This window comes from Parastagonospora nodorum (assembly GCF_000146915.1).
Source record: "Parastagonospora nodorum SN15 chromosome Unknown scaffold_3, whole genome shotgun sequence".
NCBI lineage: Eukaryota > Fungi > Ascomycota > Dothideomycetes > Pleosporales > Phaeosphaeriaceae > Parastagonospora > Parastagonospora nodorum.
Genome location: NW_001884551.1, coordinates 735,540 through 753,230, shown reverse-complemented (window position 1 = coordinate 753,230; position 17,691 = coordinate 735,540). Strand labels below are relative to the sequence as shown.

Sequence of the window (17,691 nt, the reverse complement as noted above, 5' to 3'; positions counted from 1 at the left end):
CATCTATCTAGAAACACAGTGCTTTTATTTTCACTAAATTACCACCAACAGTTGCGTACAAATCGCTCATGGTTTATTATGGTGACATCGGGTATAATGGGAAATGGAGCAATCGGAACTGTATTTGTGCGGCTGCTGATTAGGAGGTCTAACACCTCACCAATTTTCACCACTAGCAACTCTACTCAAGGATATCGGTCTGTCTCGTCAGCTGTTTCGAAAAGCCCCCTCAACCTGTAAGACTATCTGCATGCAACACTATCTCCCTCAACACTCGATCATCTATGCACCCTCGACAAGGTAAACGCCGCCGCCGCCATGATGCGGGTCATATGGCTGAAGATAGCGATGCCAATGCCCATGAGGACCAAAACGAAGCACCTCGTTGTTGCCCTGAAGCACGCAGTCACCAGACTCAGGCTGCACTGGTAGCGCTCGGAACAAAGGAATCAGACGAAGGGAAGAAGCATCTCGACGAAGCCTAATCTGTCGCTGAACACGTCGAGCCATTCGAGCTTCGTGCTCGAATCGCTCCGAAAGCTCTCGATCACGCGCACTGTTTGCGATGGAGTTAACAGTGAGGCGCCGAGGCACATACGAACGACCATCTGACTGAAGTCGACCCGGAATCTCAGCTGACATTGTGCGAGTTACTCCGCAAACCCCACCTGCACGCGGCGATAAAGTGCCTGAACCAATGACTTCCTCCACGACAAAGAGACGCACGTGACGAGGAGAATGATAGTTGTTCGTCGAACCAGTGTTGGGACGAGTAGGGTTTTGGGCGCTCAGGCTGTCAATATTCGCCAAGGTGATTGTAACAGCAGCAACGAAACGCTCGGAGAACCGGGCGTTGTTGCGGGTGATGGCGACGACGTGGCTACGGACATCCTGCCGCTCTCGCGGGATCAGCTCCTCACGCAGCCAAGTCATTCGAGATTGGATGAACGGCGTTGATGTTGGTGTTACTACTAGGGACAGGGATGAAGTCTGCGAACTCAGCACGACGGATTGCTTCTACAGTGTGGTAGGGAGCGTACAACGCGTTGATAGTACGAGTGGAAGGCATGATTTATCTGTCTGTACCGTTGAAGCTGGATCAGATGAGTGTTGGAGGTCGAGTACGAGAGCTACGAAGAAGCCTTGAGTGATGTTTGAGGTTGCTTAACAGGGGTAGTTGGTGTAGGGGTTGTGAAGACTGATAGAGAAATGAGTCTTAGTCAGGACTTCCTTGGTGCTTTATATCATGAGGTCCACTCACTGAATATGGATTCACGCTGCCTTGCGGGGAATGACGCCTTGAATTCACAATGATGAATGTAACACCGTTGTCAAGACCTCACACACTCTGGCCATGTGAAAGCATATCATCTCACAATTGCAACTTGCAAAACTTGTCAGCACGTTTTACACAGGTTTGGATTAAGAAGCCATGCTGAATTGGATGTGACGCCACTCAGCGAACTTCTTTACTAAGGAATTCACGCAACAAGCGAAGCTACGCTCAAATATTTCACCTTTTCACGGTCACCAAAATCCCCAGCGTACCAACATTCGTGGCTTACGATGAAAAGTGACCCAGGTGCTCGGAGCTTTTCAAAAAGCCTCGCAGCTGTAATTGAAACCTCATAATGCTGCGTGTTGGATGCATTTCACTTTTCATCAAGTCCGAAAATCTGCAGCATGAATCCACCTATGTCAGTGTATAATATTCCTTTAAATAATACGCATATGCACACAGTGCTTTCCCAGGTACGGAGGTGCAAGGTGACCACTGCTTGAAATAGCTTCAAGGGGCCATGAGCTACTCCCAAAATCCACCTACGTTTCTGAGGTATTCTCAGGTTCTAGCATTAGCGCGGCCTCAATTTGTCAAATTACTGTGGCAGTGCTGCGGCACAGCAAGCTCAGTCAAACTGGTGTGACCCCACCATATCACCACATCACACTTCTCCTCTTCTCTCTACTTGGGAAGCTCTCCGCTATTTAGTGAGAGCTTCAAATAACTATACGCCGGGAGCTTTAATATGGTGAGGACACGAAGCAGGATACTTTCAAGGAGAGAACCTCAGCAAGAGAGTACACTTCCTAACGTACCCACCGAGATCCGCCAAGCAATCTACGCGCACTTTCTCCCCAGTCGAGTCCATCTTCGGTGCCGCAACAAAAGAACGTCCATGACGTCGTGTGTGTAACAAGAAGGTGATGATGATCCTGATTGCTACAATCGGCGAACAAGCGATGAAGACGTGTTCATGTACCCTCGGGTAACAGACCTTACTTACATGACTCGACTTCGATCATCATGGGGCACCCATTGGCGTTGTGAAGAAGCTGCGAGAAGTTGCCAGGATGAGTTGAACAGATTTAAAATTATCGTGGTGCTTCTCCAAGTGTGCCAGTAGATGTAAGGAAGAGGTGGGACATCATGTTTTTTAGAGTGTCATTCGTTTAGGCACTACGTTCGACTTGCCAAAATTTTACCCAAAGTGGGCCACGTAGGAGCGACACTTCATCGCTGTTATTCTTAATCCGATAGACATACATCGAAGCTATCGGCAAAGACGTCATGTCATGCTAGACAGTGCTAGCGGTCCTCGTGTGAAACACGAGCCTGACTTTCCTGTACTATACGAGCTTGCTGACTGGGATGGATGTAGCAGCCTAGAAAGTGTCGAGGAATGGGAAGGGAAAAAGTGGGAGGCAGGAGTCGATCCAGTTCAGGAATGGATGGACATATCAGAAGCCTTGATATCCTGTCGGAACATGTCATGGTGAAAGAAAATAAAACTGCCTTTAGAATATGTACAGCCGAAGATGTCTATGTAGTCAAACGTACCCCAACTTAGTCTAAAGTGAGTGACCATCCACCTGTTGTGTCGGACCCCAATCAATTCACTACACACAACTTCTAACACTGAGCGTAGAGAGCTACGATATGTTAGCTAGAACCATGAGTTGACATCGTGGCAACATACCCTGAGCAAACAGAGTGTAGGTGTCAGCGTGGTTCAAGTTCTGAGCCGCAGAGAGGCTGCGAACAAATTGATATCCGTAACCGCCGTAGTCGCTGGTTCCCTTTACCTGGCGAAGGTGGGTCATCTCGTGGAGGATGGTAGTAGCCTATAGGTGACATAACTCAGTATACAGTCTGTTACAAAAAGTGATGGGGTACATACTTGGTCTTGAGCGTGGCACTGGCTGCTCAGAGGAGACTGGTTGAAGAAGAGAGGGCAATTAACCATCTGAGAAGTTGAAGGGGAAGTGTATGCCAATACACCACCGGCGCAAGCACCGAGAATGTCGGAACAGTATTGAGTGGAGTCACCAGAAGTGGTGGATCCACACTGTGTGGCGATGCGGTTGTAGACCGTCTGCACACTTGAAGCAGTACTAGAAGAAGTACTCTTAAAGTACTCGTTCAGCTTCGCAGAATTGTTGACTGCAGCATTGGCGGCAGTGCGCGCAAGTGAAGCGCAGTTGGACAGCGCAGTCCTTGTGGCGGTCCCACGGGATCCAGTGCAATCAGACTGTACAATCGTACGCTTAGCAAGATCAATCCAATCGCGGCGAACCTTGCCGGCCTTTGCGCCATCGACTGCAGTAGTGACCTTATTACTGGTGAATGGAACGGCGCCTGCAATCGAGGTGGAGTCGAGATTGGCGTAGGCAAATGCACCCTCTGTGAGCAAGTCGAAGTCGCCGCCAACGCTAAGATCGTGAGCAACAGCGATGTCGAAAGCAGCCTCGATGGTCTCGCCTGCCTTCAAGATCTTGAAAGCAGACTCATCGAGATTTGCAGTGCTGACGCGGAGACGAAGACCTTCAAAAGCAACCTGTTCAGGCTGCTTTCCGGATCGAAAGACTTCAACTTTCTCAACGTGAGAGTCGTCAAGGAAGGTGCCAGTTTTGAATAGTTTCAGATCCTCGGTGCCTGTGTTCTTGATGGTGGCTTTGACGTTGGTATTATCGGTCACCTCAAGAGAGACGTCAAGAGGAGAGTCGCGCTTGTCGAGAGCATCGGAGACAGCACTGGCCAGAGAAGCCAGGGCAGCAACAGATAGAATTTGGAACTTCATGGCGACTCGAGTTGATGATTAGACTGCTCACGATGATGCTGGTAGGTGTGATGTGGATGAGGATGTTGGCAAAGCCGGGCAACTTTCAGTCTTTTATAGTCGTCATTATACTCATCCCCGGCACGAATAATTGATCATGCCTACCTCCCAACGTCTCTACAGAGAAGCCTAATCGGAAAAAGGAAGTTGTATGATCAGTTCTCATGCTACAGACGTTAATGTGAAATTTGAAACCAGGTCAGAACACCCTTTGATATCGGCGAGACCACAATGGCACGGGAACGTACCCCAATCATATCATAAAATATCATGTCGGAGCCTGGTTGCACATATGAATGAAATGACTTCGGGTTCTAGTTGCACTAGGGGCAGCCCAGTCATGAAGATCATGTCTAGGTTGGGAGCAAATCATGCTGTTAGCGAAACAAGATGTTGGTAACGCCAAGCTCTAGCACCTCAGGCCACCAAGCGGAGGGTGGAAGCCAAGATTTGGTGAAGATTTCTACCTTCCTGATGCAGCAGGCCAAGACCGAAAGTTTAAAGTGGATCCGAGGGTTTCAAGGACCGCATCCCACTCATTTACCAGCGAATGCCGTGCACAAGTGAATGCATTTCGTGCAACAACATGTGTTCGCCTTCCTGGCATCATGTACATATATACGATCAGAGCGGGCAGCAACCTAACCACCCGTGCAACGCTATGGCAATGTCCTCGATCCAAGAACGACGCAAATCGTACCTTACATTGAAAATCAGCTCAAGCATATCTAGGTGTCGACAGCGAATCAGCCGGATTGGGTTCTCTGGTCTCCTAGGCTGCCCAAAAGCTACAAGTTTCAGGATCCTTGCATCGAGTGCGACCACGGAAAGATGCCGCGTGTTGATCAATGGGTCTAGAAAGGGCGATTCGTTATATTTCATTCATGGTCAGTTCAGCGCCTTGCACTTCTTGGTGTTGATTCGGTAAAGAGGCCTCGGTATGTGTAGTTTTCTGGACAGAGCCCTTTACTCGGCAAAGTCTCAGTGAGTGGCGATCAGGGCTCGTGCCTGCAGAATGGGCTTGTCAGTAATTGTTTGAAGTCACTGTGGCATAGGAGCGACTTGTGTCGCTGCGTCGCTCATAGGGCTGGCAAAGAGTTATCGAAACATAACAAACATATGCGGATTGTGACGGAGACGGAGGTGAGTAGGTAGGAGCATACCATAGGCAGCACAGAAAGACCGAACGAATCGTTTCTACCGCAGCGAATCACTGGTCCCTAAATGTCAAAATTTCTTCTCGTATGCGCACTAGAGGCAGGCCGTGCCTGCCGTTCAACGTTCCGATCGTGTTACTCGATGTGACGCGCGACAGGCAACAGCGACCGTTCAAAAGGTCCTCATCGAATGCCTCCGGGCGGATCTCTAACTCGAACAGAAGGAGGTTGTAGAAGGATTCTTTCAGCCATCCATATCACAATCTGCACGAGATCATGCCAATGATGTAGATGTTGGGGTCTGGACGATTCGAGGATGTGGAAGAGCGACGAAAAGTGCACGTGGCCGATTCACGCTAACAGGTTACCACGACCGACAAACGCCGGCATGGCTCATGTTCGCCTTTTCTCAATGACATTGGATCAAGATGTGATTAATTGCCATCTCTTGTAACAGCGTATGTATCTAGGCTGTCTATAAACTTACGATGGGCATGCTTCCCAAGACTGTCACCTCACTCACATCGTCCACGTGAAAAGCAGACAAAGATCTTGTCGGTGCCTGGAGTGACCCATCCTCGCTGGAACCAATCACCTCTGCGCGTCATTTCAGATCCAGCAAACGCATACAATGCTCGCTAAATTCACCTGCAGTCCATCATGCCTGCACTCCAAATCAGGCACGGCGATAAATTCAACCCCCAGAACTACGCTCTGCACATCTGTAGGCATTCCTCGGTTGCTCCTCCATGAATCTGAGCGCACATTGTTTCTGCAAGATGTCACACGTCACGTGGACTCACTGTGTCTGTGAAAGCAAAATGGTCACGATGTCACTTCTTCCCACAGCACAAGTTCCCACCAGACTTTTTTACAATTGCATGGTCTTGTTCTATTGTGCACCATGACTGCGCTAACAAAGCAAACCAGCTCCGTACCTTTCACCGCAGAAACAAACTTTGGCTCTTCTCGACCAGCAGATGAATATCGCAGATGTCATCGCAGCTGTATTCCAGGTGCACACTGCTGCCCTGACGAGTCTGAATGGAAAGACACAAGCCTGATAAGCGACTTTTCCTTTCAACTCGACCAACACAAAGTGTTTTATTACTTTCTAGCGAAGGACGTACCAGATGCAGGTGTTCTCAAGAGCTGTTTTGGTGTGCAAATGTGGTCTTACTACCCCAGGAAATTCGTCTTCCAAAACTTTCGTCTCATCTGTGATCCATGCAGATGGCTTGATATTATTGAAGAGACAGGGTAGTGGTGAGTTCTTGACTTACCAATGGATCACTGACACGTGCACGGATCGCGAAGCAACATCTTTCTTGCTTGATCTGAGGCGCGCAATACCTGCCGAGAACCGAGGAGACAAACGCAGGGCTGTCCTGAGCCGATTGCGTCATGGCTTGTGATTTGAATGCGATATTATCTGTTTCCGCACAGTGCTGTACCCTTCAAAGCTTGGTAAATTTTTCCGTTGCGGCCTCTAAGGACATGATGAAAAAGCGAGACGACCCCGTTCTGTCACCCCATTGTAGACGTAGAACGCTCAGATTCGCCATCATCTGAATAAATATCTCGTACCCTCCCTATCATCATGCTCACAACCAATAACATGAATCCGTCACAACTACGCACCGCATTCAAGACTCGCAAGACGTCCCAGCGCGTGACATTTGCTGAAGATACCAAAACTACGGCAGGCCGCCCTTCGCATGAGTACTACCGCTCAGGCCCCAACTACGAGCCAGGAGTTTTCGCGGTCTCAGAAGGCTACAAGATACGAGACACTTCATTCATGAGAAACAACCACTTCAACATTGAACAACTTACTGTCTACATAGGTTCGGCAGAAGAAGTGAATTCGACAGCTCGCGACTATGAAGCTCCTCAGCGAAACGAAGGCGTCGTTCAGCACCATCCCCGAAGAGGCGAAATCATGGACTTTCTTGAACATGCATATGCAACGGATGAAGAAGGCTTCGACAGCAAACTCGATGGTGCAGACTGGCTGCTGTTGGTAGACAAGGATAGCTCGCTAACAGGAGGGGAATTCTTCAAGAGTTGGGACGCAGAAGATTTGGACAGTTTCATTGACGCGGATGTCCCTGACCCGGGAGTTACGGCTGCAGGTATTTCCGAAGTAGATAGCTCTGAAGCCGACAGCTCCGACACGGACAGTTGGGAAGATTAGTATCTGACTACAGGCTCAGTGGAGTTAGTTGAAACTTGAGCAGGACTGAAGCTGAAAAAATGATACCCAACCCAATTCGGATCGAAACATACCCGTCGCCGGCGAGCATTTTCGCTTCAAAGGCAACACTTGACCAGAAACATCTAGCATAACAGCTCATGCACCCGTTAAGGGGCAAAAACCGCCTATGAGGCCTGTGAGACGTGTTGTCATGGGGGTGGCAGCAAACTGTGATTGCCTTGCTTCTAGGTCTCTCATATCGCAGAATTAGTACCGTCATGAAAGCATGTCATACAGGCCCACTCTTTTTCGCAAACGACGCTAGCAAGCGCCTTTTCACTTCTTAATTCATCTTTGCCTTCACCTTTGACACCGAATCAGTTACAAACTCTCCCTGATGTCAACTGCACGATACATCCACGCTCGCCACCTTTTTCCACCCGCAGGTCTCGAGTATGTCCAATTCCAGCAGTGGCAAAGAGCTCGCGCACCAACCGCGAACCCAAGGCATCTTCGCTATGCATTGGAGTATTATGAGTTCGTCCATCGAAATGGCCAATTTCAGATCCAGAAAATGGGACACGTGGCAAACAAATGCGGTCATACTCTCCATCCCTCCGATACTCGCAACAAAGGCTACTGCCCAATTTGTGAGGTCAGCATGTGTTTGTCGTTTCTGGATGCTATCCGGCACTCTTTCAGTATCGCTGGCGGTCCCCGGATTAGCATCGGTCCCACGAAACGTGCTTACAGAGACATACGTGAGGGATGGCACATGGCCCGCTTGGAGCTTGAAACGATCGTAAGCAGTCTTGATGTTGGCATCAAGCACGAAGCGCACTGGGAATCACAATGGCCGCTCGACACGGCCTCTGCGAAAAGCGCAAACACTTCACTAAAAGCTTCGCAGCTCGCACTCATGGAGACGAAGTACCCGGCGGCAACACTTCCTGGGCCTTCACAGCACAAGGGCGTCAAGCGCAAACACTCTACCAGCAAGTTGCGCAGGACAGTCTCTTTTGCGCCAGAGATTACTTGCAGAGCCGATCCGAATGTTATCGACGAACCACATGCAGTTCGCATCAGCCAAGAGCCTATCAACTTTGAGTCCGTTGATCGCGACTTCAACCGTCGTAGTGACGACTACGAACCTGGCGCTCACGCGGCACCATCTGGGCAGGTATGGGCGGAAACCTCCTTCACGACGTACGACACACAGTATCAAGACTTGACTAACATGAAAGTGTTTATGACCGACTCATTATCCGAGTTCAGCAAGATGGGTAATGACCCCACGGACTATATCGATCTGCAGCATTACATTCTCGGTTGTTATCATGGCGCCGATACCATCGTGGACTATGTAAATGACTGGTCGCTTAAAGCAGCAAACCTAAGCCACGACTCTGAAGCTGAGTTGGTATATCTCGTGGAAGAGTCGGATGCTCTTGTTGTGCTGATCCAATCAGGTCAAGTGCTCGATATTCGCTTCGTCTCATTTCCGGACGTAGATGATGAGGATCCTAACGAGTCAGAAGTTGTGGACTATGGCCAGTGGACGTCTTTACGCGAGTGCACTGGAATTTGGAAGCCGCGCAGTTTCAAAGCTGCTGTCGACGAGACAGATACGGACTCCTGTTGCCATCTTTTCAAGCGCCTAAAGATGTCTGTGCAGTAATCCGCAGCATCGTGAGTCAGCAAAGGGAATAAATTTGGCGATAGCGCCGAATTGAGTTAGCGTTTGTGACAGAGCGGAGTGAAAGAGCAAACGCAATTGATATGACGTACGTTTGAGAATGATAAATTTACACTGAAATCCTACCCGGTGAATTTTCGCAGTATGTCGTCACAAGCGCAAGCATGTGTTTGCGCCTCTTCTGCCTCTTTGCTGCGCCCTCGCACAATCCTGCTCCGTTGGTCTACATCAACTCGCTCTTCACCATGTACCTCATTTCGCTTTTCCGCCAGTATCTATCTGGATCCGCAGCCAACGGAGTCTTGATCACAGCAGCCAATATTGCACAGGCGAAGGGCACTTTTCCATTCCCTAGATTCACGGCCGATATTATCTTTTCCGAGACAGAGACAAAACTTTACCAGTCATACCTCGTGCAACTCGATATAAGATCCTCCGAGGCGCCCACACCGTATGCACCAACGCCGTATGGGTATAATGACTTCCTTCTCTGGCAGTCGCCAACACCACCCGGGGCTCATAGGCCATGTCAACATCCACGCCATCCCTCCAACAAGCTCAAGTTGTTTCACAAACACTGTCCGGAGTGCGTGTGGAAGATTTATGCCAGCTATCTGGACCTGATCGCCGACCGGTGGAAAGAACAAGGCGGCCCGGCCAGGCCAACTCCAACAAAGCGCAATGGTTCAAAACTCGACCAATATCAGACACTTAAGAAAGCATGGTGCTACGCAAGACTGGCGATGGCCAATCTTGAAAGCATGTTCGAGTTGATGCTAGTACAGGAGCGATTATGGTGTGAGCGCCATTCACGTCGAAGCAGCGCAGGAACAGAGTCCGTAATAAAGGCACTGGAGACAGCACAAAATTCCGCATACGGCCCTCCAGAGACATCGCCATCTCATTCACCGCATGAGCACCCACTGAATGTTGCGTCGCCTGGCAAAAAGGCAAAGACACGCAAAACCGTCGCCTTTGCCGCAGACACAAAGAAAACTGCAGGTGGCCGCCAAAGAGAAAAGTACCAACGCCATCACAAGTTATACCGTCCTGGGAGACATGCGTGTCCGTCAGCTCTAGGCTGGCTGAACACGTCTTCAAAGAACGAATGGCGCTCATCGATCGCACAGTGCAAGCTTTTCATCGTTGAAAAGAGCAAAGACATGGAGGCCGATAAGCCTGAATCGAGGATACGACAAGGTTTGGTGTCACACTACCCGCACCGCATGGAAGTCATGGAGTTTCTGCAAAATCGCCTGGAGAACGATGAGTTCGTTTCCCGAGAGCAGTACTTGAGAATGCTGAATCGATGCGACGGGGTAGTGGTGCTGAAGCCGCAAGCAGTGAAAGAGCTGGGCGCTGAGGGTGTTGTGATAGAAGATGCCAGGCTACTATTCTTGGTGACGGACGGTCATGCAGTCAAGTCAAGCGCTTGTTCAGATCAAGTTCAGATGGCCGATGTGGTCACACAAGAACAGCAATATCCTGCAGCCGAAGCGGAGCCGCCAGAAGTTGGGAAGGGTATTATTGACTGGGTATCCGTATCTGAAAGCCTCGAGTCAGAGGAGCAAGAAGCGGTGGATCGCACACTTCCAGAGGTTGCTCCATAAGCCGGCCGGAGTAAATTTCGTGCGTATTAATCGAAGTATCATTTTTTTTAGAGATGTTCTTGTTGAAGTTCCCCATGTACTCGCCAATTTCTCGCCTGACATGTTCCACTTTGATATCCAGCCGTAGTTGTTGTTGTTTGAACAAATAGATGCCTGGACCTGGACTGCATCGCTGCATTGACCAGCCCGTCTAGACCGACACTCAGTAACAAAACGCCTTAGCCATATTACTTTGCCTCCCAATTCTCTTATTCAGAGCGCGGTAATACACCCTCAAGCCCAGGCAAGCTACAGCAACAAAGATCAGCAGACCAGCATTCACCCAGTGACCTGTGGGGTATCCTCGCTGCTTCTCTGACTTCTTGTAGATCCATACACCAAGAATCAGACCTGGCGTTCCCCAGGCTATGTTCAGAGCAATTGCAAACCCGGCGTGAGCGCTGTTCTGCAGGTTGGCAGAGAGCCAGCCAAGGAGGGGTGGGATGCAAGAGAAGGCGCCTGTGGTCGCTATGATGAGACATGCGTAGCGCGACTGGGTTGGAAAGCATTAGCAAGTCTGCCAAGCCATGAAATAGAGGTTTCTGCACCGACCTTGTAAGCTTGCGGAGGCAAGGCTGCTGATGCGATGAAGCCACAAGCACCAATTGTAGCAAGCACAGCGGAGTGCAATGCTCGACTGGAGATTTCAGCACCAGCCTTCAAATGAATGACTTGCTTTACTTACGCATTGAAGCGATCTGCCGACCACGAGACAGTGACCATTACGACGTACGCGACGACATAAGGCGGTACAGTCATGAGCTGAGATTGCAGTCCCTCGAAACCCAGACCCGCAGTGATAGTAGGCGTGAAGAACGCCAAAGAGCTGAACGGGCAACAGATACCAAAGTACATCGCATAATGTACATAGAGTCTCCATTCAACACACACTTCCTTGAAATCATTCCAGGTCAACTTGACGCTGCTTTGCGATCCCTCCATGCGGACTTCGGACAGAGCCTTCTCTTCTGCGGTTAGCCATTTTGCGTGCTCGGGGTAGTCGGGAAGGCAGAAATATATCAGGATGGATACGAGGCAGGTAGGTACACCTTCGATGATGAAGAGCCAACGGAATCCTGCTAGGCCTGATGCGCCATTCATGTGGCCGACTCCAAAGGCCAGAGCGCCGCCAAATGCGCTGGCTAGAGTTGCGCTGGCGATGATCAAGGCGATTCGGAGACTGCGCTCGTCTGCTCGGTACCAGAACGCTGTCGAGACGTCAGCATCGTTGAGTTAGTGCTTCGCGTTAGAGCTGGCTCACTGATGTGATAGATGATGGCAGGAAACAAGCCTTAAGGGTTAGCACTAAGTACTGCAATCTCTTCACGATCGACTCACCTGCTTCAAACAGACCCAACAAGAATCTGGTCACAGCAACAGTAGCATAAGAGTTAACGCCAGCAATTCCTATGGTGATCGCACCCCAAGCAAACATCAAGAACGCAATCCACGTCGAAGGCGCAAACATCTTCAAAAGGTAGTTAGACGGCACTTCTGCGAGTCTAAAGAGTGGTCAGCTACGTGCCGCAGTCGATCAATACAAGATATTCGTACGCATAGACAATGAAGTAGATCATCAGAGACACAGTGTATCCCATCTCGCTCATGCGAGTTTCTGATAGCAAGTCGTTGCCTGTCGCCGCGTTCATGGTTTTCGCATTGCCGACGTTGGATCGATCGATGTTGAGGATGAAGTAGCAGAGGGCGGATAATGGCAGAATCCGGAGATCTTGCTTCTTCACAAGTCTCTTTTCTTGCGCCGTGCCTAGGGCATCGTAGCTTGAGCTCCGCGTGTGCTGTGATGTGCTAAGCAAAGTTTTTTTCATTGCCTGGGCGAGTGACTGACATGAAGAGTGCTTTCCAGATCATCGGATTTACTCTCGACCGCCACCATGCTTTCCAATTGCTTGTTGTCCATAGTCGCCATATGTGAATTTCCGCAGTGGTCTCCTCTTCAAGACGAAGTAATTTGTGTGCTCACAAAGAGTCAGTCTGGGAGCCGTAACTTACTTATCCTTCGAGCCCAAAAACAGCGCGAACTCGAGTTCAGCCCAGAAGATAAGGTGTGATGCCCATCATTGGCACATGTTTCGCTGAATGGACGCCCAGCTGAAGTAAACCATCAAGACAAAGCCAATCGTCCATGGTCGCGTGGCTAGTAGCGTTGCACAACCGTTTTCGTAGGGCGGACATCCTCGGAAGACGATTTCCAGATGAACTCGCTCGTGCTATTGCATTCATATCGACTTTGTGAAGTTTTCACGGGACCTTTGCTTTTCATATATGCTGGAAACCAATTACAGAATGAGAGTCTAGCCTTGGAAGATTGAACAAGGACTGAACATGATCAGTTTGAGTCGCTAAACATGCATCTGGGCTGCGACACGCAGCGATGATCCGAACGACAGCCTAAATTCGAGGCAGTGATGCATGCGCATCAGAACCATTCAGTGTCGTACAGATTAGCCGTCCGATATCGATAACCGCGTGCGGCGCAGTACCATGATGCACAGCATTCCAAGGTGCCCTGGTACCGGTATTCGCTTGCGGTACTGGATCTTGCAAGATATATGCATCTTACCACGTGCCCCTGCACGCTTGCCACAGTGTAGCCATGACAGACGCGAGACGTCAGAAGCGATAATAGCGTGACAGACTTTGTCGTCCAAGGATATGGCCCAACAATCGGCCCGCCACGTGTATGCTAGTTGAGCAGAGCAGTCACGACCAACCCGAGAACTTGCAAGAACTGTGTCCAAGCCTCGCCGTAGACACGTTTTGGTGTGCTCAATTTTGTAAGAGTAGGTATCAAGTAAGGATTGAGGAGAAATATCTATGCCGCTCAGAAACAAGTCTCCATCTATAGTCTATTACCTTGTACAACCCTACAAATTCGCCTGCGCCTCCTTCCACTCCTTGCTAAACGGCTGATCAGTATACCCCTTCTCGCTCTTTGGAATATAAAACGTGTCACGATCGTAATCATTGAACTCAATGCCCTTCTGCAGCCTAAACACCAGATCCGGCGTGCTGATGAAATACCTGCCAAACACAACAACAATGTCTCGATCCTTGCGCTCCTCGTCGACAAGCTTCTTCGCAGACTCGGGCTTGAACCCGCCCGCGATCAACAACGGGCCATCGAACAATGGCACGAGCGGATCAATGGGCGCAAAGCCCTCGATATCAGCGTTGCCGGAAATGCGCGACTCGACGAGGTGCAGGTATGCGAGGCCGAAGGTGTTCAGCTTCTTGATGATGTCGGAGAATTGCGGAATGGGGTCTGCCATGCGCATGCCCTGAAAGTCGGAGAAGGGGCTGAGGCGGATGCCCGTCCTCTCTTTGCCTACAGCATCGACAACGGCCTGCGTGACTTCGACGGCGAAGCGCGAGCGGTTCTCGACGCTGCCGCCGTACGCGTCGGTGCGCTGGTTGGTGACATCCTGCAGGAATTGGTCGACGAGGTAGCCGTTTGCGCCGTGGATTTCGACGCCGTCAAAGCCGGCGGCAATCGCATTTTTTGCGCCCTGGGCGTAGGCTGCGACGATGGTTTTGATGTCTTGCTCAGTCATTTCTTGGGGGATGGCGTGTTCGTCGTCAAGGGGAATGGGGCTGGCGCCTTTGATGGTTATGCCTTGGGCTTCGCAGAATTTCTTGTTTGCTACGCGACCTAGGGCCCAGAGTTGGAGGTAGATGAAGCTGCCCTTCTTGTGCACTTCGTCGGTAATTTTTCGCCATGCGTCGATCTGTTGCTGGTTGTAGATGCCTGGGACATTGGGGTAGCCACCGTATTGCTCTCCGATGAAGGTTGCTTCTGTGATGAGCAGGGTTCCTGGCACACATGCTCGTTGACCGTAATATTCTGCGGCCATTGGCATTATAGCGTGTTCATCGTTGGCACGGAATCTGATGCGATGATTAGAATCTCTATGTCACATGACTTCGTACATCACAGCACCTACCGAGTCAACGGAGCCATGGCAACGCGGTTCTTCAGTTCAATGTTGCCCACCTTCAGGGGCTGGAAAAGGCGTGATCCAGACATGATCGCTGTGTTTGATGGTTTCGTATGAAATTCGAAGATTTTCGCAGAGCAGAGATAGCGGAGGGATAGTGAGCTGCGAACTTGGAGTAACGAAGTACATTCTGAGCCTACATCACTGATTAACTTTATATACTGGAGTGTTTCTAATCAGGCTGTTAGTCGGCCAAATTCGGCTGGTATGGAAAATTCCTACGACTGCTGTTTGAAATGCCGTCGGCGATAAAGTAGTGCCGATGACGTTATGGCGCCATTTGTCATCTTTCGCTATTCATGAATTAGTGCTTATGAATTATTGTACTCCACTACAACATAAACGATACAGCCGATGGAAGTGAGCATTGAAAGATGCAACGTTTGGTGTGAGCAAGGAATTGTGGTCGTGGGGATGGGATCCTGGGTGACAAATGCGGGGTGCTATATGTAATTGAAAGTCAGCAGGACGCACTTTACACAGTACAAGTAAAAGTGAATAAGTCTCGACTTTTTCGACAGAAGGTCGTAGAAATTACAATCATATCGTTATACGCCCGCTCCCGCTTTTCGATACAAACGCTCAGAATGCAAAGAAGTTCGATCCAAACCAAGAGAGAAAGGTGCTCGTATTCAAGTAACAATACAAGAAATATGTCCTGGATCCAAGGGAAAAACGATTCCGAGAAATCATCTGAACATCCCTCTCTTCTTCGGCGTCTTCCCTCTTTCCCTCTCATCTAACATGCCCGCGCCCTCCTGTGGCGCCATAGGCAATTGTAGCACCGGCGCACTCTGAGTGTGCACAAGCGGCGGTGGATCCATATATCTACTCTGCGTATATGGCGTCTGGTACGGCGTCTGTTGCCAGTTCTGCTGATAATTTTGATGGTTCTGCTCAAGATACGGATTCGAAACGTTGCGATGAGGCGTCTGGGGCATGAACTCGTTGGGGTTGGGTGTTTGCTGGGAGGGATTTTGTTGTTGGTGGCGCAAGAGGCCAAAAGCCCAATTCGAGAGGTTGAAGCCGCCGAAGATGATGATTGCAGTGAAGATCTATTTGAGCATTTGGTCAGCGTCGCCAACGACTTCTTCGACTTCGTAGTGCGTTTGGAATCGTTGGGTTGTGGGGTGGGCTTTTTCTTGCCAGGCCTGCTTTTCGCGCGAGCGCTGGGAGGGGGATTTGTGTTGACCGAGCCAGGCGGAAAGATATACGAGGATGAGAACACATACCATGGATTTATAGCTGAATTCCTCCACGAAGCTATTGAAGATCATGGCGAAAGTCTTCGCTGTGACGCTGGCGCGCGCCACTTTCTTCGGGTCGCGGCTCATGCATGTCTCCCAGACATTGCATGCCTTGACCATGCCCGGGACAGCGTTTTCGCAGCGGTTATCATTCCAGTGTTTTGAGCACTCGGCAATTTCCACCATGACGCCGGATAAATGTCGCGTGGACTCAATGTCGACGTCCGCCATGATGCCGTTCCACGCGCAGTAGAGGATGTAGACGAAGCCGCTTGCCAGGAAGAAGTTGACGCAGAGCTGCATGTAGTAGGACAGCACAGAAGGCAGGTGCGGGTGGGCTTCGACCCAGTGCATGAAGCTGGCGACGTTCATGGCGTATGTCTGCTGGTCCTTGCCCTGCTCCGGGGCTGGAAGCGCGCCAGCGTTCGGGCGCTCCTTGTCCGACTCGTCGTCCGTCATGTCGCGCAGTGTGCGCTTTTTTGACCGCGAGCGCTCGGTGCGCCGCTTCTGTATGCGGTTATCGGCTTTAGACGAGTAGTACCTGTTGTCCTTCTCCTTCAGCGGGCTCGGGCTGCCTTTGAATGTGCGCGTGAACCAGCTGTCACGCTTTGCGGGTTTCCGCGGGCTGTTCGACTCGCCGTTCGCTAACCGTCCCATCTTGTCGGCCAATTGCGTGTCTGGTGTGGCGGCGTCGCTGTCCACGCCTGGGGTGTTGGGTGTTTCCCCGCCCGAGCTGAAGTCGAAGGTGCTCTGTGGAGTGCGGGGCTCCCACGCGTTCTGCACGTGAGGCGGAAGGGGCAGCGGCTTGCTGCTGTCTTGCGAGAAGTAGGACCGGTTATCTGGCTCGCGCTGCCGACTCGGTGTCGCAAACACGTTCTTAGAGGGAGAATCGAGGACAGAATGTGTGCCTGACTGGCCGAACAACGGCCATGAAGTTAGCTTTTCAAACTTGGATACATCATCTGTGCGCCCGTGTGGAGATGTTGGTGCGCCGCTGTTGTGCTTACGCTTCTTTGCTGACTGCTGGTTCTGCTGGAAGTTGAGGAACGGCGATGATTGGTCGACTGGTCCTCTGCCGTTGGTGTACTCAAAGTCCATAGGCGTAGTCGACGGCCGATGTGAGCGATGCATCTCGAATGCCTCTGAATGCGCTGTGGAAAGTGGTGGGTGGAGGTGAAGGGCGACGAGGGGGCGCCGTTGCTAGGTCGGGTGTCGTGCTTGTCAACAAATTGCGGACTTCCGAGACGTGTGGCACGTGTGTGGCTTGACCATGAACCTTGGAACTGGGGTCGCGCTAGTGCTGATCCGGAACTGGTTGACGGTCGGTTGTGACTCGCGTTCCGATGTTGGAGTGAATGGGAGAAGAAAGCTCTCGAGCCGATGGAATACTTGTATTGGGCGCGGAAGTCGTTGAGCTCGGGAGTGAATTATGAGGCATCACAAGCATTCACTACCCTCAGCTTCAAACTATGTAAGCCTTAGGCATACCAGAAGCACGCGCGTTAGTCAAGACATTGCGCAGCATATCAGTGAATGTGCTAATATTTTCATTACAAAGCTCTACTGCTATAGGCCATCTAAGCCGTCATCAACATGAATGTACGCCATCCG

At 50.5% G+C, this 17,691-nt stretch overlaps 9 protein-coding genes across 9 annotated transcripts; 2 read left to right on the top strand and 7 right to left on the bottom strand.

Moving 5' to 3' along the window:
- Positions 1-282: 282 nt before the first annotated feature.
- SNOG_02178 (hypothetical protein) lies at positions 283-1,366 on the bottom strand (the record flags this gene model as incomplete). Its single annotated transcript, XM_001792742.1, has 3 exons — positions 283-1,017; positions 1,087-1,163; positions 1,348-1,366. The coding sequence occupies 3 exons, from the start codon at positions 1,364-1,366 to the stop codon at positions 283-285; spliced, it is 831 nt and encodes a 276-aa protein (XP_001792794.1).
- Positions 1,367-2,911: 1,545 nt separating this feature from the next.
- Positions 2,912-4,079, bottom strand: SNOG_02177 (hypothetical protein; the record flags this gene model as incomplete). Its single annotated transcript, XM_001792741.1, has 3 exons — positions 2,912-2,931; positions 2,979-3,123; positions 3,180-4,079. The coding sequence occupies 3 exons, from the start codon at positions 4,077-4,079 to the stop codon at positions 2,912-2,914; spliced, it is 1,065 nt and encodes a 354-aa protein (XP_001792793.1).
- Positions 4,080-5,935: 1,856 nt separating this feature from the next.
- SNOG_02176 (hypothetical protein) lies at positions 5,936-6,339 on the top strand (the record flags this gene model as incomplete). The annotated part of the gene is made up of 2 exons (XM_001792740.1): positions 5,936-5,999; positions 6,206-6,339. 2 exons carry the CDS (start codon positions 5,936-5,938, stop codon positions 6,337-6,339), a joined length of 198 nt encoding a protein of 65 aa, XP_001792792.1.
- Positions 6,340-6,389: 50 nt separating this feature from the next.
- SNOG_02175 (hypothetical protein) lies at positions 6,390-6,681 on the bottom strand (the record flags this gene model as incomplete). Its single annotated transcript, XM_001792739.1, has 2 exons — positions 6,390-6,512; positions 6,559-6,681. 2 exons carry the CDS (start codon positions 6,679-6,681, stop codon positions 6,390-6,392), a joined length of 246 nt encoding a protein of 81 aa, XP_001792791.1.
- Positions 6,682-6,875: 194 nt separating this feature from the next.
- Positions 6,876-10,778, top strand: SNOG_02174 (hypothetical protein; the record flags this gene model as incomplete). The annotated part of the gene is made up of 3 exons (XM_001792738.1): positions 6,876-7,410; positions 7,919-9,141; positions 9,312-10,778. 3 exons carry the CDS (start codon positions 6,876-6,878, stop codon positions 10,776-10,778), a joined length of 3,225 nt encoding a protein of 1,074 aa, XP_001792790.1.
- Positions 10,779-11,498: 720 nt separating this feature from the next.
- On the bottom strand, positions 11,499-12,735 carry SNOG_02171 (hypothetical protein; the record flags this gene model as incomplete). Its single annotated transcript, XM_001792737.1, has 4 exons — positions 11,499-12,025; positions 12,156-12,319; positions 12,372-12,613; positions 12,664-12,735. 4 exons carry the CDS (start codon positions 12,733-12,735, stop codon positions 11,499-11,501), a joined length of 1,005 nt encoding a protein of 334 aa, XP_001792789.1.
- A 519-nt stretch (positions 12,736-13,254) lies between these two features.
- SNOG_02170 (hypothetical protein) lies at positions 13,255-13,433 on the bottom strand (the record flags this gene model as incomplete). The annotated part of the gene is made up of 2 exons (XM_001792736.1): positions 13,255-13,369; positions 13,399-13,433. The coding sequence occupies 2 exons, from the start codon at positions 13,431-13,433 to the stop codon at positions 13,255-13,257; spliced, it is 150 nt and encodes a 49-aa protein (XP_001792788.1).
- A 126-nt stretch (positions 13,434-13,559) lies between these two features.
- SNOG_02169 (hypothetical protein) lies at positions 13,560-14,862 on the bottom strand (the record flags this gene model as incomplete). Its single annotated transcript, XM_001792735.1, has 2 exons — positions 13,560-14,723; positions 14,780-14,862. The coding sequence occupies 2 exons, from the start codon at positions 14,860-14,862 to the stop codon at positions 13,703-13,705; spliced, it is 1,104 nt and encodes a 367-aa protein (XP_001792787.1). The 3' UTR covers positions 13,560-13,702.
- Positions 14,863-15,888: 1,026 nt separating this feature from the next.
- Positions 15,889-17,178, bottom strand: SNOG_02168 (hypothetical protein; the record flags this gene model as incomplete). The annotated part of the gene is made up of 2 exons (XM_001792734.1): positions 15,889-16,002; positions 16,066-17,178. 2 exons carry the CDS (start codon positions 17,176-17,178, stop codon positions 15,889-15,891), a joined length of 1,227 nt encoding a protein of 408 aa, XP_001792786.1.
- Positions 17,179-17,691: the final 513 nt, after the last annotated feature.